We start from the raw sequence: 20860 nt of genomic DNA on the forward strand, positions 1-20860 counted from the left end.
CATCATTACCCCTAGAACAACAGCTCCCTGGTCTCTCTCATCATTACCCCTGGTCCAACGGCTCCCTTGTCTCTCTCATCATTACCCCTGGTCTCTCTCATCATTACCACTGGTCTCTATCTCATTACCCCTGGTCCAACGACTCCCTGGTCTCTCTCTCATTACCCCTGGTCCAACGACTCCCTGGTCTCTCTCTCATTAACCCTGGTCCAACGACTCCCTTGTCTCTCTGTCATTACCCCTGGTCCAACGACTCCCCGGTCTCTCTCATCATTACCCATGGTCTCTCTCATCATTACCCCCGGTCTCTCTCATCATTACCCCTGGAACAACGGCTCCCTGGTCTCTCTATCATTACGCCTGGTCCAACGACTCCCTGGTCTCTCTCATCATTACCCCTGGTCTCTCTCATCTCTACCCCTGGTCAAACGACTCCCTGGTCTCTCTCTCACATTACCCTGGTCCTACGACTCCCTGGTCTCTCTCTCATTACCCCTGGTCCAATGACTCCCTGGTCTCTCTCTCATTACCCCTGGACCAACGACTCCCCGGTCTCTCTCTTATTACCCCTGGTCCAACGACTCCCTGGTCTCTCTCATCATTAATCCTGGTCTCTCTCATCATTACACCTGGTCTCTCTCATCATTGCCCCTGGAACAACGACTCCCTGGTGTCTCTCATCATTAGCCCTGGTCTCTCTCATCGTTACCCCTGGGTCTCTCTCTCTCATTACCCCTTGTCCAACGACTCCCTCGTATCTCTCTCATTACCCCTGCCCTCAATCATCATTACCCCTGGTCCAACGACTCCCTGGTCTCTCTATCGTTACGCCTGGTCCAACGACTCCCTGGTCTCTCTCATCATTACCCCTGGTCTCTGTCATCATTACCCCTGGTCCAACGGCTCCCATGTCTCTCTCCGCATTACCCCTGGTCTCTCTCATCATTACCCCTGGTCCAACGGCTCCAATGTCTCTCTCATCATTACCCCTGGTCTCTCTCATCATTACCACTGGTCTCTATCTCATTACCCCTGGTCCAACGACTCCCTGGTCTCTCATTACCCCTGGTCCAACGACTCCCTGGTCTCTCTCTCATTAACCCTGGCCAACGACTCCCTGGTCTCTCTCTCATTACCCCTGGTCCAACGACTCCCTGGTCTCTCTCATCATTACCCATGGTCTTTCTCATCATTACCCCCGGTCTCTCTCATCATTACCCCTGGAACAACGGCTCCCTGGTCTCTCTCATCATTACCCCTGCTCTCTAACATCATTAACCCCTGGTCTCTCTCATCATTACCCCTGGTCCAACGACTCCCTGGTCTCTCTCTCATTACCCCTGGTACAATGACTCACTGGTCTCTCTCTCTCATTGCCCCTGGTCCAACGACTCCCTGGTCTCTCTCATTACCCCTGGTCAAACGACTCCCTGGTCTCTCTCTCTCTTTACCCTAGTCCTACGACTCCCTGGTCTCTCTCTCTCATTAGCCCTGGTCCAACGACTCCATGGTCTCTCTCATCATTACCCCTGCTCTCTAACATCATTAACCCCTGGTCTCTCTCATCATTACCCCTGGTCCAACGACTCCCTGGTCTCTCTCTCATTACCCCTGGTACAATGACTCCCTGGTCTCTCTCTCTCATTGCCCCTGGTCCAACGACTCCCTGGTCTCTCTCATTACCCCTGGTCAAACGACTCCCTGGTCTCTCTCTCTCTTTACCCTAGTCCTACGACTCCCTGGTCTCTCTCTCTCATTAGCCCTGGTGCAACGACTCCATGGTCTCTCTCTCATTACCCCTGGTCTCTCTCATCATTACCACTGGTCTCTATCTCATTACTCCTGGTACAACGACTCCCTGGTCTCTCTCTCATTACCTGTGGTCCAACGACTCCCTGGTCTCTCTCTCATTAACCCTGGTCCAACAACTCCCTGGTCTCTCTCTCATTACCCCTGCTCTCAATCTTCATTACCCCTGGTCCAACGACTCCCTGGTCTCTCTCATCATTACCCCAGGTCTCTCTCATTTACCCCTGGTCTCTCTCATCATTACCACTGGTCTCTATCTCATTACCCCTGGTCCAACGACTCCCTGGTCTCTCTCTCATTACCCCTGGTCCAACAACTCCCTGGTCTCTCTCTCATTAACCCTGGTCCAACGACTCCCTTGTCTCTCTCTCATTAACCCTGGTCCAACGACTCCCTTGTCTCTCTCTCATTACCCCTGGTCCAACGACTCCCTGGTCTCTCTCATCATTACCCCTGGTCTCTCTCATCATTACCCCTGGTCTCTGTCATCATTACCCCTGGTCCAACGGCTCCCATGTCTCTCTCCTCATTACCCCTGGTCTCTCTCATCATTACCCCTGGTCCAACGGCTCCCATGTCTCTCTCATCATTACCCCTGGTCTCTCTCATCATTACCACTGGTCTCTATCTCATTACCCCTGGTCCAACGACTCACTGGTCTCTCTCTCATTACCCCTGGTCCAACGACTCCCTGGTCTCTCTCTCATTAACCCTGTCCAACGACTCCCTGGTCTCTCTCATCATTACCCATGGTCTTTCTCATCATTACCCCCGGTCTCTCTCATCATTACCCCTGGAACAACGGCTCCCTGGTCTCTCTCATCATTACCCCTGCTCTCTAACATCATTAACCCCTGGTCTCTCTCATCATTACCCCTGGTCCAACGACTCCCTGGTCTCTCTCTAATTACCCCTGGTACAATGACTCCCTGGTCTCTCTCTCTCATTGCCCCTGGTCCAACGACTCCCTGGTCTCTCTCATTACCCCTGGTCAAACGACTCCCTGGTCTCTCGCTCTCTTTACCCTAGTCCTACGACTCCCTGGTCTCTCTCTCTCATTAGCCCTGGTCCAACGACTCCATGGTCTCTCTCTCATTACCCCTGGTCTCTCTCATCATTACCACTGGTCTCTATCTCATTACTCCTGGTCCAACGACTCCCTGGTCTCTCTCTCATTACCTGTGGTCCAACGACTCCCTGGTCTCTCTCTCATTAACCCTGGTCCAACGACTCCCTGGTCTCTCTCTCATTACCCCTGCTCTCAATCATCATTACCCCTGGTCCAACGACTCCCTGGTATCTCTCATCATTACCCCAGGTCTCTCTCATCATTACCCTTGGTCTCTCTCATCATTACCCCTGGTCCAACGACTCCTTGGTCTCTCTCATTTACCCCTGGTCTCTCTCATCATTACCCCTGGTCCAACGGCTCCCATGTCTCTCTCATCATTACCCCTGGTCTCTCTCATCATTACCACTGGTCTCTATCTCATTACCCCTGGTCCAACGACTCCCTTGTCCCTCTCTCATTACCCCTGGTCCAACGACTCCCTGGTCTCTCTCTCATTAACCCTGGCCAACGACTCCCTGGTCTCTCTCTCATTACCCCTGGTCCAACGACTCCCTGGTTTCTCTCATCATTACCCATGGTCTTTCTCATCATTACCCCCGGTCTCTCTCATCATTACCCCTGGAACAACGGCTCCCTGGTCTCTCTCATCATTACCCCTGCTCTCTAACATCATTAACCCCTGGTCTCTCTCATTACCCCTGGTCAAACGACTCCCTGGTCTCTGTCTCTCTTTACCCTAGTCCTACGACTCCCTGGTCTCTCTCTCTCATTAGCCCTGGTCCAACGACTCCATGGTCTCTCTCTCATTACCCCTGGTCTCTCTCATCATTACCACTGGTCTCTATCTCATTACTACTGGTCCAACGACTCCCTGGTCTCTCTCTCATTACCTGTGGTCCAACGACTCCCTGGTCTCTCTCTCATTAACCCTGGTCCAAAGACTCCCTGGTCTCTCTCTCATTACCCCTGGTCCAACGACTCCCTGGTCTCTCTCATCATTACCCATGGTCTCTCTCATCATTACCCCCGGTCTCTCTCATCATTACCCCTGGAACAAAGTCTCCCTTGTCTCTCTCATCATTACCCCTGGTCTCTAACATCATTAATCCTGGTCTCTCTCATCATTACCCCTGGGCTCTCTCATCATTACCCCTGGTCTCTCTCTCTCATTAGCCCTGGTCCAACAACTCCCTGGTCTCTCTCTCATTACCCCTAGTCTCAATCATTATTACCGCTGTTCCAACGACTCCCTGGTTTCTCTCATCATTCACCCTGGTCTCTCTCATCATTACCCCTGGTCTCTTTCATCATTACCCCTGGTCTCGCTCATCATTACCCCTGGTCTCTCTCATCATTACCCCTGGATTATCTCATCATTACCCTTGGTCTCTTTCATCATTACCCCTGGTCTCTCTCTCATTAACCCTGGTCCAACGACTCCCTGGTCTCTCTCATCATTACCCCTGGTCTCTCTCATCATTACCCCTGGTCTCTCTCTCTCATTAGCCCTGGTCCAACGACTCCCTGGTCTCTCTCTCATTACCCCTGGTCTCTCTCATCATTACCCTTGGTCTCTTTCATCATTACCCCTGGTCTCTCTCATCATTACCCCTGGTCTCTCTCATCATTACCCTGGTCCAACGGCTCCCTGGTCTCTCTCATCATTACCCCCGGTCTCTCTCATCATTACCCCTAGAACAACGGCTCTCTGCTCTATCTCATCATTACCCCTGGTCTCTAATGTCATTAATCCTGGTCTCTCTCATCATTACCCCTGGTCTCTCTCATCATTACCCCTGGTCCAACGGCTCCCTGGTTTCTCTAATCATTACCCCTGGTCCAACGGTTCCCTGGTTTTTCTCATCATTACCCCTGGTCCAACGGCTCCCTGGTCTCTCTCATTATTACCCCTGGCCTCTCTCATCATTACCCATGGTCTCTCTCTCATCATTACCCCTGGTCTCTCTCATCGTTATCCCTGGTCTCTCTCATCATTACCCCTGGTCTCTCTTATCATTACCCATGTTCCAACGGCTCCCTGGTCTCTCTCATCATTACCCCTGGTCCAACGACTCCCTGGGCTCTATCATCATTACCCCTGGTCTCTCTCATCATTACCCCTGGTCCAATGACTCCCTGGTCTCTCTCATAATTACCCCTGGTCCAACGGCTCCCTGGTCTCTCGCATCATTACCCCTGGTCTCTCTCATCATTACCCCTGGTCTCTCTCATCATCTCTCTCATCATTCTCTCATCAGAGAGGGACAAAGAGAGGGACAGAGAGAGAGGGACAAAGAGAGGGACAGAGAGAGAGGGACAAAGAGAGAGGGACAGAGACAGAGGGACAGAGAGAGAGGGACAAAGACAGAGGGACAGAGAGAGAGGGACAGAGAGAGAGAGGGACAGAGAGAGAAGGACAGAGAGAGACAGGAGATTGTTGGGGGCATCTAAAGAAGCGAAGCTACAGTTTTATTGATTTGATCTTCAGTCAAAACTCTCAAGGTGATGAAAAGAAATGGGATGAAAACAGAACAGACCAGGGCCTGGTTTCCCTCAAGCCTCTTAAGGCCTGGTTTCCCTCAAGCCTCTTAAGGCCTGGTTTAAGGAGCAGGCCTCCCTATACTATTAGTCCTGTATCCTGTATTAGCTGGCCGTATATACCTGTAGCCCCCCCTCTACTATTAGTCCTGTATTAGCTGGCCGTATACCTGTAGCCCCCCCTCTACGATTAGTCCTGTATTAGCTGGCCGTATACCTGCAGCCCCCCCCCCCCTCTACTATTAGTCCTGTATTAGCTGGCCGTATACCTGCAGCCCCCCCCCCCTCTACTATTAGTCCTGTACCCTGTATTAGCTGGCCGTATACCTGCAGCCCCCCCCCCCTCTACTATTAGTCCTGTATTAGCTGGCCGTATACCTGCAGCCCCCCCCCCCCCTCTACTATTAGTCCTGTATTAGCTGGCCGTATACCTGTAGCCCCCCCCCCCTCCCCTCTACTATTAGTCCTGTATTAGCTGTCCGTATAGCTACCTGTAGCCCCCCCCCTCTACTGTAGCCCCCCCCCTCTACTATTAGTCCTGTATTAGCTGTCCGTATAGCTACCTGTAGCCCCCCCCCTCTACTATTAGTCCTGTATTAGCTGTCCGTATAGCTACCTGTAGCCCCCTCCCTCTACTATTAGTCCTGTATTAGCTGGCCGTATAGCTACCTGTAGCCCCCTCCCTCTACTATTAGTCCTGTATTAGCTGGCCGTATACCTGTAGCCCCCCCTCTACTATTAGTCCTGTATTAGCTGGCCGTATACCTGTAGCCCCCCCCCCTCTACTATTAGTCCTGTATTAGCTGTCCGTATACCTGTAGCCCCCCCTCTACTATTAGTCCTGTATTAGCTGTCCGTATACCTGTAGCCCCCCCTCTACTATTAGTCCTATATTAGCTGTCCGTATAGCTACCTGTAGCCCCCCCCCCTCTACTATTAGTCCTGTATTAGCTGGCCGTATAGCTACCTGTAGCCCCCCTCTACTATTAGTCCTGTATTAGCTGTCCGTATACCTGTAGCCCCCCCCCCCCTACTATTAGTCCTTTATTAGCTGTCCGAATAGCCCCCCCCCTCTACTGTAGCCCCCCCCTCTACTATTAGTCCTTTATTAGCTGTCCGTATAGCTACCTGTAGCCCCCCCCCCCTCTACCGTAGCCCCCCCCTCTACTATTAGTCCTGTATTAGCTGTTCGTATAGCTACCTGTAGCCCCCTCCCTCTACTATTAGTCCTGTATTAGCTGTCCGTATAGCTACCTGTAGCCCCCTCCCTCTACTATTAGTCCTGTATTAGCTGTCCGTATAGCTACCTGTAGCCCCCTCCCTCTACTATTAGTCCTGTATTAGCTGTCCGTATAGCTATCTGTAGCCCCCCCCCCCCCCCTCTACTATTAGTCCTGTATTAGCTGTCCGTATAGCTACCTGTAGCCCCCTCCCCCCCTCTACTATTAGTCCTGTACTAGTCCTGTATTAGTCCTGTTTCCTGTATTAGCTGTCCGTATAGCTACCTGTAGCCCCCCTCTACTATTAGTCCTGTATTAGCTGTCCGTATAGCTACCCCCCCCCCCCCCGTACTCACAGCTCCTGGATGATGAAGTACTCCTTCCGCGTCTCGAAAGTGTCGATCATTTGGAGGATGTTTGGATGGTTGACCCTGGAACAGCCAGAGGAGGAGACACATTTTTATATTAACCAAGTGTTACACCAAGTCCCATTTGGCACCCTATTCCTTATTTAGTGCCTATGGGTCCTGCTCAGAAGTAGTGCACTATACAGGGAAAAGGGTGGCATTTGGGCGAATAACCAGTGGAGGACAGATTCAGACACATAAACAGGAACCAACGAAGGAGAGATTCAGACACAGAAACCAGTGGAGGAGAGATTCAGACACAGAAACCAGTGAATGAGAGATTCAGACACAGAAACCAGCGAAAGAGAGATTCAGACACAGAAACCAGCGAAGGAGAGATTCAGACACAGAAACCAGCGAAGGAGAGATTCAGACACAGAAACCAGCGAATGAGAGATTCAGACACAGAAACCAGCGAAGGAGAGATTCAGACACAGAAACCAGCGAATGAGAGATTCAGACACAGAAACCAGCGAAGGAGAGATTCAGACACAGAAACCAGCGAAGGAGAGATTCAGACACAGAAACCAGCGAAGTAGAGATTCAGAAACAGAAACCAGCGAAGGAGAGATTCAGACACAGAAACAGGAAGCAGCGAAGAAGAGATTCAGAAACAGAAACCTGCGAAGGAGAGATTCAGACACAGAAACAGGAACCAACGAAGGAGAGATTCAGGCACAGAAATAGGAACCAACGAAGGAGATATTCAGACACTGAAACAGGAACCAACGAAGGAGAGATTCAGACACAGAAACAGGAACCAACGAAGGAGAGATTCAGACACTGAAACAGGAAGCAGAGATTCTGACACAGAAACAGGAAGCAGCGAAGGAGAGATTCAGACACAGAAACAGGAAGCAGCGAAGGAAAGATTCAGACACTGAAACAGGAAGCAGCAGGGTATAGGAACAATGCTGGACATCTTGATGGAAGTGGGGACAGCAGACTGGGATAGGGAAAGATTGAATATTGTTACAGGCTTTGGTTTTTCCATTTATGTTTTGAGGTCGACTTTGGAACATTTGGCTCCTTTGCACCGATCGGTGCCACCTCGTTAGTGGGAAGGGGTTTCACCTGTGCTGGCCCAGGTGCTGTTTAACGGTGGTTGTCCCAGTGCTCCCGTTGTCTTGATAGATGCAGAGGGTTAACACCTTCAGTTGGCGCTCCCTATTTAGAGTTCAATACCAACAGTCCTTTATCTGATTTTGTTTTGCTAGTGGGGGTCTTTTAGGTTCTAGTTGTTGTTGCTATGCAACTTTCAGTGGACCCCCCTCATTGAGTGTCTTTCAGAACCCTTCCTAGAACCCAACCTTTTTCGTTCTGGTTGTTGGTCAGTGACAATTTGTTAGTTCCCTGGGGAACGTAACAATATGTCCCTGAAACATTTTTGTAAAAACACTCCAGCCAGCTGGTCTGCACGTGCTCTGACACAGCTAGGGATGCCGTCTGGGCCGGCAGCCACACTTAAATGTCTTACTCACGTCAGCCACGGAGAACGAGAGTGGCGGTGGCCTGCATTGGCAGTACTGTGTTTTCCTCAAAGAGGGCGAAGAAGGTGTTTAGATTGTCCTGGAGCAAAGCGTCGGTGTCCGCGACGTGGCTGGTTTTCCCTTTATAGTCCGTTATTGTCTGGAGAAACTGACACATTACGTCTAGTGTCTGAGTCGTTGTATTGTGACGCCACTTTGTCTCTGTACTGGCGATTTGCCCGTCTGATTGCCTTACGGAGGGCATAGCTGCACTGTTTGTACTAGTCCATGTTCCCAGTCACCTTGCTGTCGTGAAATGTGGTTGTTTGCACATTCAGTTTTGTGCGAATGCTGCCTTATATCCATAGTTTTTGGTTTGGATAAGTTCTAATCATCACACAGGGAACAACATCCTCTACGCACTTCCTGATGAACTCAGTCACAGTGGGAACAACATCCTTTACGCACTTCCTGGTGAATTCAGTCACAGAGTCAGTGAATGCGTCAATGTTATTCTCAGACGCAACGCAGAACTTTTATTCCAGAAATCATAAAATAGTTTGACAACCCTGTTCGTAAGCTTTCAAATTAAATCAAACTCAACCATGTATATTTTCCAGTAATGAAGACATGGATGTCTTAAAAAAAGAGTATGCAAAATGGGGCAACTTTGAGCACCTCTTATCTCCTGAAAGTATTGACATTCATTCATTCCCAAGTCACCTTTGGACCACTTCCACCATGGGCAAACATGTAGGAAAGGTTTCACACAAATCAAAAGGGCTGCACACAGGGCCTCCCGAGTGGTGCAGTGGCCTAAGGCTACTAGAGATCCTGGTTCAAGTCCAGGCTCTGTCGCAGCTGGCCGCGACCGGGAGACCCATGCACAATTGGCCCAGTGTAATCTATGTTAGTGGAGGGTATGGCCGGCAGGGATGTTCTTGTCCCATTGCGCTCTAGTGACTCCTGTGGCGGGCCGGGCATGATTGCCAGGTGTACGGTGTTTGGTTTCCGGGTTAAGCGGCTGGCTTCCGGGTTAAGCCGGCATTGTGTCAAGAAGCAGTACGGCTTGGTTGGGTTGTGTTTCGGAGGACACACGGCTCTCAACCTTCGCTTTTCCCGAGTCCGTATGGGAGCTGCAGCGATGGGACAAGACTATAACCACCAATTGGAAACCACAAAATTGGGGGGGAAACATTTAAGAAACAAAAAAAGGGGTGCACACAGAAAGTGACTGAAATCATATGGAAGTACCCTGCAGTGACTGAAATCATATGGAAGTACCCTGCAGTGACTGAAATCATATGGAAGTACCCTGCAGTGACTGAAATCATATGGAAGTACCCTGCAGTGACTGAAATCATATGGAAGTACCCTGCAGTGACTGAAATCATATGGAAGTACCCTGCAGTGACTGAAATCATATGGAAGTACCCTGCAGTGACTGAAATCATATGGAAGTACCCTGCAGTGACTGAAATCATATAGAAGTACCCTGCAGTGACTGAAATCATATAGAAGTACCCTGCAGTGACTGAAATCATATGGAAGTACCCTGCAGTGACTGAAATCATATGGAAGTACCCTGCAGTGACTGAAATCATATGGAAGAACCCTGCAGTGACTGAAATCATATGGAAGTACCCTGCAGTGACTGAAATCATATGGAAGTACCCTGCAGTGACTGAAATCATATGGAAGTACCCTGCAGTGACTGAAATCATATGGAAGTACCCTGCAGTGACTGAAATCATATGGAAGTACCCTGCAGTGACTGAAATCATATGGAAGTACCCTGCAGTGACTGAAATCATATGGAAGTACCCTGCAGTGACTGAAATCATATGGAAGTACCCTGCAGTGACTGAAATCATATGGAAGTACCCTGCAGTGACTGAAATCATATGGAAGTACCCTGCAGTGACTGAAATCATATGGAAGTACCCTGCAGTGACTGAAATCATATAGAAGTACCCTGCAGTGACTGAAATCATATAGAAGTACCCTGCAGTGACTGAAATCATATGGAAGTACCCTGCAGTGACTGAAATCATATGGAAGTACCCTGCAGTGACTGAAATCATATGGAAGTACCCTGCAGTGACTGAAATCATATGGAAGTACCCTGCAGTGACTGAAATCATATGGAAGTACCCTGCAGTGACTGAAATCATATGGAAGAACCCTGCAGTGACTGAAATCATATGGAAGAACCCTGCAGTGACTGAAATCATATGGAAGTACCCTGCAGTGACTGAAATCATATGGAAGTACCCTGCAGTGACTGAAATCATATGGAAGTACCCTGCAGTGACTGAAAACATATGGAAGTACCCTGCAGTGACTGAAATCATATGGAAGTACCCTGCAGTGACTGAAATCATATGGAAGTACCCTGCAGTGACTGAAATCATATGGAAGTACCCTGCAGTGACTGAAATCATATGGAAGTACCCTGCAGTGACTGAAATCATATGGAAGTACCCTGCAGTGACTGAAATCATATGGAAGTACCCTGCAGTGACTGAAATCATATGGAAGTACCCTGCAGTGACTGAAATCATATGGAAGTACCCTGCAGTGACTGAAATCATATGGAAGTACCCTGCAGTGACTGAAATCATATAGAAGTACCCTGCAGTGACTGAAATCATATGGAAGTACCCTGCAGTGACTGAAATCATATGGAAGTACCCTGCAGTGACTGAAATCATATGGAAGTACCCTGCAGTGACTGAAATCATATGGAAGTACCCTGCAGTGACTGAAATCATATGGAAGTACCCTGCCGTGACTGAAATCATATGGAAGTACCCTGCAGTGACTGAAAACATATGGAAGTACCCTGCAGTGCCTGAAATCATATGGAAGTACCCTGCAGTGACTGAAATCATATGGAAGTACCCTGCAGTGACTGAAATCATATGGAAGTACCCTGCAGTGACTGAAATCATATGGAAGTACCCTGCAGTGACTGAAATCATATGGAAGTACCCTGCAGTGACTGAAATCATATAGAAGTACCCTGCAGTGACTGAAATCATATGGAAGTACCCTGCAGTGACTGAAATCATATGGAAGAACCCTGCAGTGACTGAAATCATATGGAAGTACCCTGCAGTGACTGAAATCATATAGAAGTACCCTGCAGTGACTGAAATCATATGGAAGTACCCTGCAGTGACTGAAATCATATGGAAGTACCCTGCAGTGACTGAAATCATATGGAAGTACCCTGCAGTGACTGAAATCATATGGAAGTACCCTGCAGTGACTGAAATCATATGGAAGTACCCTGCAGTGACTGAAAACATATGGAAGTACCCTGCAGTGACTGAAATCATATGGAAGTACCCTGCAGTGACTGAAATCATATGGAAGTACCCTGCAGTGACTGAAATCATATGGAAGTACCCTGCAGTGACTGAAATCATATGGAAGTACCCTGCAGTGACTGAAATCATATGGAAGTACCCTGCAGTGACTGAAATCATATGGAAGTACCCTGCAGTTACTGAAATCATATGGAAGAACCCTGCAGTGACTGAAATCATATAGAAGTACCCTGCAGTGACTGAAATCATATGGAAGTACCCTGCAGTGACTGAAATCATATGGAAGTACCCTGCAGTGACTGAAATCATATGGAAGTACCCTGCAGTGACTGAAATCATATGGAAGTACCCTGCAGTGACTGAAATCATATGGAAGTACCCTGCAGTGACTGAAATCATATAGAAGTACCCTGCAGTGACTGAAATCATATGGAAGTACCCTGCAGTGACTGAAATCATATAGAAGTACCCTGCAGTGACTGAAATCATATAGAAGTACCCTGCAGTGACTGAAATCATATGGAAGTACCCTGCAGTGACTGAAAACATATGGAAGTACCCTGCAGTGACTGAAAACATATGGAAGTACCCTGCAGTGACTGAAATCATATGGAAGTACCCTGCAGTGACTGAAATCATATGGAAGTACCCTGCAGTGACTGAAATCATATGGAAGTACCCTGCAGTGACTGAAATCATATAGAAGTACCCTGCAGTGACTGAAATCATATGGAAGTACCCTGCAGTGCCTGAAATCATATGGAAGTACCCTGCAGTGACTGAAATCATATGGAAGTACCCTGCAGTGACTGAAATCATATGGAAGTACCCTGCAGTGCCTGAAATCATATAGAAGTACCCTGCAGTTACTGAAATCATATGGAAGTACCCTGCAGTGACTGAAATCATATGGAAGTACCCTGCAGTGACTGAAATCATATGGAAGTACCCTGCAGTGACTGAAATCATATGGAAGTACCCTGCAGTGACTGAAATCATATGGAAGTACCCTGCAGTGACTGCTGCTTTGTTCCTTTAAATTAAGACCTGTTTGTCGTCATTGTAGAAAACTGAGAAGCAAAAACTGGCAGACACTGTGGGCCTCAGTAGCTATACCCTCCGTGATAGCATTACATGTTCTGTTATTAGCTGCTACAATTTCAACTTCTACTCAGATACAGTACTGTCTCTCTGTACATCAGGGGATCATGTACATTTTGAGAGGGGGTCTGTCTCTCTGTACATCAGGGGATCACGTACATTTTGAGAGGGGGTCTGTCTCTCTGTACATCAGGGGATCACGTACATTTTGAGAGGGGGTCTGTCTCTCTGTACATCAGGGGATCACGTACATTTTGAGAGGGGGTCTGTCTCTCTGTACATCAGGGGATCACGTACATTTTGAGAGGGGGTCTGTCTCTCTGTACATCAGGGGATCACGTACATTTTGAGAGGGGGTCTGTCTCTCTGTACATCAGGGGATCACGTACATTTTGAGGATCTGGATTTCATTCTTGGCAGCCTTGCGTACTTTCCTCCCGTCCTTCTTCAGAAACTTCTTACAGACAAACACCTTGTTGGTCTGTCTGTCTTTAGCCATACACAGCTCACAGAACTCCTTCCTGCAGACAGGGAGTGGGGAGAGGGAGGGAGGAGAGGGAGAAGAGAGAAGGTGGAGAGTGAAGAGAGAGGGTTGAGAGAGAGAAGAGAGGGTGAGAGACAGTGATAGAGCAAAAGAGAAAGGAGGCAGAGGAGAACATAATCAGGACAGATGCATTTTAAAGCAGCACTCCTCAATCTCTGTTAATGCCTAAAAACATTCTCAGCGGACAAAAACGCAAGGTTAGGGCCATATTAGGCAGACCGACATGTTTTAAATGGCGACCGGGCAGAGCAGACACAGAGAAACACGCATGCCAAAATGCATTTGTGTCTGCAAAAGCATTAACACACAACCACTTTCTGTCAGAAAGACTGAGGACTGCATCTTTAAAAGTAATAATGAATAGAGTGGTTATTAGACTACATAATGAACAGAGTGGTTATTAGAGTACATAATGAACAGAGCGGTTAACAGACTACATAATGAACAGAGTGGTTATTAGACTACATAATGAACAGAGGGGTTATTAGACTACATAATGAACAGAGTGGTTATAAGACTACACAATGAACAGAGTGGTTATTAGACTACATAATGAACAGAGTGGTTATTCGACTACATATTGAACAGAGTGGTTATTAGACTACATAATGAACAGAGTGGTTATTAGACTACATAATGAACAGAGTGGTTATTAGACTACATAATGAACAGAGTGGTTAACAGACTACATAATGAACATAGTAGTTAACAGACTACATAATGAACAGAGTGGTTATTAGACTACATAATGAACAGAGTGGTTATTAGACTACATAATGAACAGAGTGGTTATTAGACTACATAATGAACAGAGTGGTTATTAGAGTACATAATGAACAGAGTGGTTATTAGACTACATAATGAACAGAGTGGTTATTAGAGTACATAATGAACAGAGTGGTTAACAGACCACATAATGAACAGAGTGGTTATTAGACTACATAATGAACAGAGTGGTTAACAGACTACATAATGAACAGAGTGGTTATTACACTACATAATGAACAGAGTGGTTATTAGACTACATAATGAACAGAGTGGTTATTAGACTACATAATGAACAGAGTGGTTATTAGACTACATAATGAACAGAGTGGCTATTAGACTACATAATGAACAGAGTGGTTATTAGACTACATAATGAACAGAGTGGTTATTAGACTACATAATGAACAGAGTCGTTATTAGACTACAGAATGAACAGAGTGGTTATTAGACTACATAATGAACAGAGTGGTTTTTAGACTACATAATGAACAGAGTGGTTATTAGACTACATAATGAACAGAGTGGTTATTAGAGTACATAATGAACAGAGTGGTTAACAGACTACATAATGAACAGAGTGGTTATTACACTACATAATGAACAGAGTGGTTAACAGACTACATAATGAACATAGTAGTTAACAGACTACATAATGAACAGAGTGGTTATTAGACTACATAATGAACAGAGTGGTTATTAGACTACATAATGAACAGAGTGGTTATTAGACTACATAATGAACAGAGTGGTTAACAGACTACATAATGAACAGAGTGGCTATTACACTACATAATGAACAGAGTGGTTATTAGACTACATAATGAACAGAGTGGTTATTAGACTACATAATGAACAGAGTGGTTATTAGACTACATAATGAACAGAGTGGTTATTAGACTACATAATGAACAGAGTCGTTATTAGACTACAGAATGAACAGAGTGGTTATTAGACTACATAATGAACAGAGTGGTTTTTCGACTACATAATGAACAGAGTGGTTATTAGACTACATAATGAACAGAGTGGTTATTAGACTACATAATGAACAGAGTGGTTATTAGACTACATAATGAACATAGTGGTTAACAGACTACACAATGAACAGAGTGGTTATTAGACTACATAATGAACAGAGTGGTTAACAGACTACATAATGAACAGAGTGATTATTAGACTACATAATGAACAGAGTGGGTATTAGACTACATAATGAACAGAGTGGTTAACAGACTACATGATGAACAGAGTGGTTATTAGACTACATAATGAACAGAGTGGTTATTAGACTACATAATGAACAGAGTGGTTATTCGACTACATAATGAACAGAGTGGTTAACAGACTACATAATGAACATAGTGGTTTACAGACTACATAATGAACAGAGTGGTTATTAGACTACATAATGAACAGAGTGGTTATTAGACTACATAACGAACAGAGTGGCTATTAGACTACATAATGAACAGCGTGCTTATTAGAGTACATAATGAACAGAGTGGTTAACAGACTACATAATGAACAGAGTGGTTATTAGACTACATAATGAACAGAGTGGTTAACAGACTACATAATGAACAGAGTGGTTATTACACTACATAATGAACAGAGTGGTTAACAGACTACATAATGAACAGAGTGGTTATTAGACTACATAATGAACAGAGTGGTTATTAGACTACATAACGAACAGAGTGGTTATTAGACTACACAATGAACGGAGTGGTTATTAGACTACATAATGAACAGAGTGGTTATTCGACTACATAATGAACAGAGTGGTTAACAGACTACATAATGAACAGAGTGGTTATTAGACTACCTTAATGAACAGAGTGGTTATTAGACTACATAATGAACAGAGTGGTTATTAGACTACACAATGAACAGAGTGGTTATTAGACTACATAATGAACAGAGTGGTTATTCGACTACATAATGAACATGAACAGAGTCGTTATTAGACTACATAATGAACAGAGTGGTTATTAGACTACATAATGAACAGAGTGGTTATTAGACTACATAATGAACAGAGTGGTTATTAGACTACATAATGAACAGAGTGGTTATTAGACTACATAACGAACAGAGTGGTTATTAGACTACATAACGAACAGAGTGGTTATTAGACTACATAATGAACAGAGTCATTATTAGACTACAGAATGAACAGAGTGGTTATTAGACTACATTATGAACAGAGTGGTTTTTAGACTACCTAATGAACAGAGTGGTTATTAGACTACATAATGAACAGAGTGGTTATTAGACTACATAATGAACAGAGTGGTTATTAGACTACATAATGAACAGAGTGGTTAACAGACTACATAATGAACAGAGTGGTTATTAGACTACATAATGAACAGAGTGGTTAACAGACTACATAATGAACAGAGTGATTATTAGACTACATAATGAACAGAGTGGTTATTAGACTACATAATGAACAGAGTGGTTAACAGACTACATAATGAACAGAGTGGTTATTAGACTACATAATGAACAGAGTGGTTATTAGACTACATAATGAACAGCGTGCTTATTAGAGTACATAATGAACAGAGTGGTTAACAGACTACATAATGAACAGAGTGGTTATTAGACTACATAATGAACAGATTGGTTATTAGACTACATAATGAACAGAGTGGATATTAGAGTACATAATGAACAGAGTGGTTAACAGACTACATAATGAACAGAGTGGTTATTAGACTACATAATGAACAGAGGAGTTATTAGACTACATAATGAACAGAGTGGTTATAAGACTACACAATGAACAGAGTGGTTATTAGACTACATAATGAACAGAGTGGTTATTCGACTACATATTGAACAGAGTGGTTATTAGACTACATAATGAACAGAGTGGTTATTAGACTACATAATGAACAGAGTGGTTATTAGACTACATAATGAACAGAGTGGTTAACAGACTACATAATGAACATAGTAGTTAACAGACTACATAATGAACAGAGTGGTTATTAGACTACATAATGAACAGAGTGGTTATTAGACTACATAATGAACAGAGTGGTTATTAGACTACATAATGAACAGAGTGGTTATTAGAGTACATAATGAACAGAGTGGTTATTAGACTACATAATGAACAGAGTGGTTATTAGAGTACACAATGAACAGAGTGGTTAACAGACCACATAATGAACAGAGTGGTTATTACACTACATAATGAACAGAGTGGTTAACAGACTACATAATGAACATAGTAGTTAACAGACTACATAATGAACAGAGTGGTTATTAGACTACATAATGAACAGAGTGGTTATTAGACTACATAATGAACAGAGTGGTTATTAGACTACATAATGAACAGAGTGGTTATTAGACTACATAATGAACAGAGTGGTTATTAGACTACATAATGAACAGAGTGGTTAACAGACTACATAATGAACAGAGTGGTTATTACACTACATAATGAACAGAGTGGTTATTAGACTACATAATGAACAGAGTGGTTATTAGACTACATAATGAACAGAGTGGTTATTAGACTACATAATGAACAGAGTGGTTATTAGACTACATAATGAACAGAGTGGTTATTAGACTACATAATGAACAGAGTGGCTATTAGACTACATAATGAACAGAGTGGTTATTAGACTACATAATGAACAGAGTGGTTATTAGACTACATAATGAACAGAGTCGTTATTAGACTACAGAATGAACAGAGTGGTTATTAGACTACATAATGAACAGAGTGGTTTTTAGACTACATAATGAACAGAGTGGTTATTAGACTACATAATGAACAGAGTGGTTAACAGACTACATAATGAACAGAGTGGTTATTACACTACATAATGAACAGAGTGGTTAACAGACTACATAATGAACATAGTAGTTAACAGACTACATAATGAACAGAGTGGTTATTAGACTACATAATGAACAGAGTGGTTATTAGACTACATAATGAACAGAGTGGTTATTAGACTACATAATGAACAGAGTGGTTATTAGACTACATAATGAACAGAGTGGTTAACAGACTACATAATGAACAGAGTGGTTATTAGACTACATAATGAACAGAGTGGTTAACAGACTACATAATGAACAGAGTGATTATTAGACTACATAATGAACAGAGTGGTTATTAGACTACATAATGAACAGAGTGGTTAACAGACTACATAATGAACAGAGTGGTTATTAGACTACATAATGAACAGAGTGGTTATTAGACTACATAATGAACAGCGTGCTTATTAGAGTACATAATGAACAGAGTGGTTAACAGACTACATAATGAACAGAGTGGTTATTAGACTACATAATGAACAGATTGGTTATTAGACTACATAATGAACAGAGTGGATATTAGAGTACATAATGAACAGAGTGGTTAACAGACTACATAATGAACAGAGTGGTTATTAGACTACATAATGAACAGAGGAGTTATTAGACTACATAATGAACAGAGTGGTTATAAGACTACACAATGAACAGAGTGGTTATTAGACTACATAATGAACAGAGTGGTTATTCGACTACATATTGAACAGAGTGGTTATTAGACTACATAATGAACAGAGTGGTTATTAGACTACATAATGAACAGAGTGGTTATTAGACTACATAATGAACAGAGTGGTTAACAGACTACATAATGAACATAGTAGTTAACAGACTACATAATGAACAGAGTGGTTATTAGACTACATAATGAACAGAGTGGTTATTAGACTACATAATGAACAGAGTGGTTATTAGACTACATAATGAACAGAGTGGTTATTAGAGTACATAATGAACAGAGTGGTTATTAGACTACATAATGAACAGAGTGGTTATTAGAGTACACAATGAACAGAGTGGTTAACAGACCACATAATGAACAGAGTGGTTATTACACTACATAATGAACAGAGTGGTTAACAGACTACATAATGAACATAGTAGTTAACAGACTACATAATGAACAGAGTGGTTATTAGACTACATAATGAACAGAGTGGTTATTAGACTACATAATGAACAGAGTGGTTATTAGACTACATAATGAACAGAGTGGTTATTAGACTACATAATGAACAGAGTGGTTATTAGACTACATAATGAACAGAGTGGTTAACAGACTACATAATGAACAGAGTGGTTATTACACTACATAATGAACAGAGTGGTTATTAGACTACATAATGAACAGAGTGGTTATTAGACTACATAATGAACAGAGTGGTTATTAGACTACATAATGAACAGAGTGGTTATTAGACTACATAATGAACAGAGTGGTTATTAGACTACATAATGAACAGAGTGGCTATTAGACTACATAATGAACAGAGTGGTTATTAGACTACATAATGAACAGAGTGGTTATTAGACTACATAATGAACAGAGTCGTTATTAGACTACAGAATGAACAGAGTGGTTATTAGACTACATAATGAACAGAGTGGTTTTTAGACTACATAATGAACAGAGTGGTTATTAGACTACATAATGAACAGAGTGGTTAACAGACTACATAATGAACAGAGTGGTTATTACACTACATAATGAACAGCGTGGTTAACAGACTACATAATGAACATAGTAGTTAACAGACTACATAATGAACAGAGTGGTTATTAGACTACATAATGAACAGAGTGGTTATTAGACTACATAATGAACAGAGTGGTTATTAGACTACATAATGAACAGAGTGGTTAACAGACTACATAATGAACAGAGTGGCTATTACACTACATAATGAACAGAGTGGTTATTAGACTACATAATGAACAGAGTGGTTATTAGACTACATAATGAACAGAGTGGTTATTAGACTACATAATGAACAGAGTGGTTATTAGACTACATAATGAACAGAGTCGTTATTAGACTACAGAATGAACAGAGTGGTTATTAGACTACATAATGAACAGAGTGGTTTTTCGACTACATAATGAACAGAGTGGTTATTAGACTACATAATGAACAGAGTGGTTATTAGACTACATAATGAACAGAGTGGTTATTAGACTACATAATGAACATAGTGGTTAACAGACTACACAATGAACAGAGTGGTTATTAGACTACATAATGAACAGAGTGGTTAACAGACTACATAATGAACAGAGTGATTATTAGACTACATAATGAACAGAGTGGGTATTAGACTACATAATGAACAGAGTGGTTAACAGACTACATGATGAACAGAGTGGTTATTAGACTACATAATGAACAGAGTGGTTATTAGACTACATAATGAACAGAGTGGTTATTCGACTACATAATGAACAGAGTGGTTAACAGACTACATAATGAACATAGTGGTTTACAGACTACATAATGAACAGAGTGGTTATTAGACTACATAATGAACAGAGTGGTTATTAGACTACATAACGAACAGAGTGGCTATTAGACTACATAATGAACAGCGTGCTTATTAGAGTACATAATGAACAGAGTGGTTAACAGACTACATAATGAACAGAGTGGTTATTAGACTACATAATGAACAGAGTGGTTAACAGACTACATAATGAACAGAGTGGTTATTACACTACATAATGAACAGAGTGGTTAACAGACTACATAAT

General features: G+C 43.5%; 1 protein-coding gene across 1 annotated transcript in view; it reads right to left on the reverse strand.

Annotated features, from left to right (window-relative positions):
* LOC118939598 (uncharacterized) overlaps positions 1 to 20860 on the reverse strand; it is a 245340-nt gene that overhangs the window by 87607 nt on the left and 136873 nt on the right. Inside the window, exons 3-4 of the mRNA XM_090204055.1 lie at positions 13341 to 13472; positions 6996 to 7070 (exon numbers count right to left, since the gene is read on the reverse strand). Coding sequence (XP_090060181.1) covers positions 6996 to 7070; positions 13341 to 13472 — 207 coding nt within the window. The remainder of the gene's footprint in view (positions 1 to 6995; positions 7071 to 13340; positions 13473 to 20860) is intronic.

Source organism: Oncorhynchus mykiss, chromosome 16 (assembly GCF_057628025.1).
Source record: "Oncorhynchus mykiss isolate SJ-2025 chromosome 16, ASM5762802v1, whole genome shotgun sequence".
NCBI classification, from domain to species: domain Eukaryota; kingdom Metazoa; phylum Chordata; class Actinopteri; order Salmoniformes; family Salmonidae; genus Oncorhynchus; species Oncorhynchus mykiss.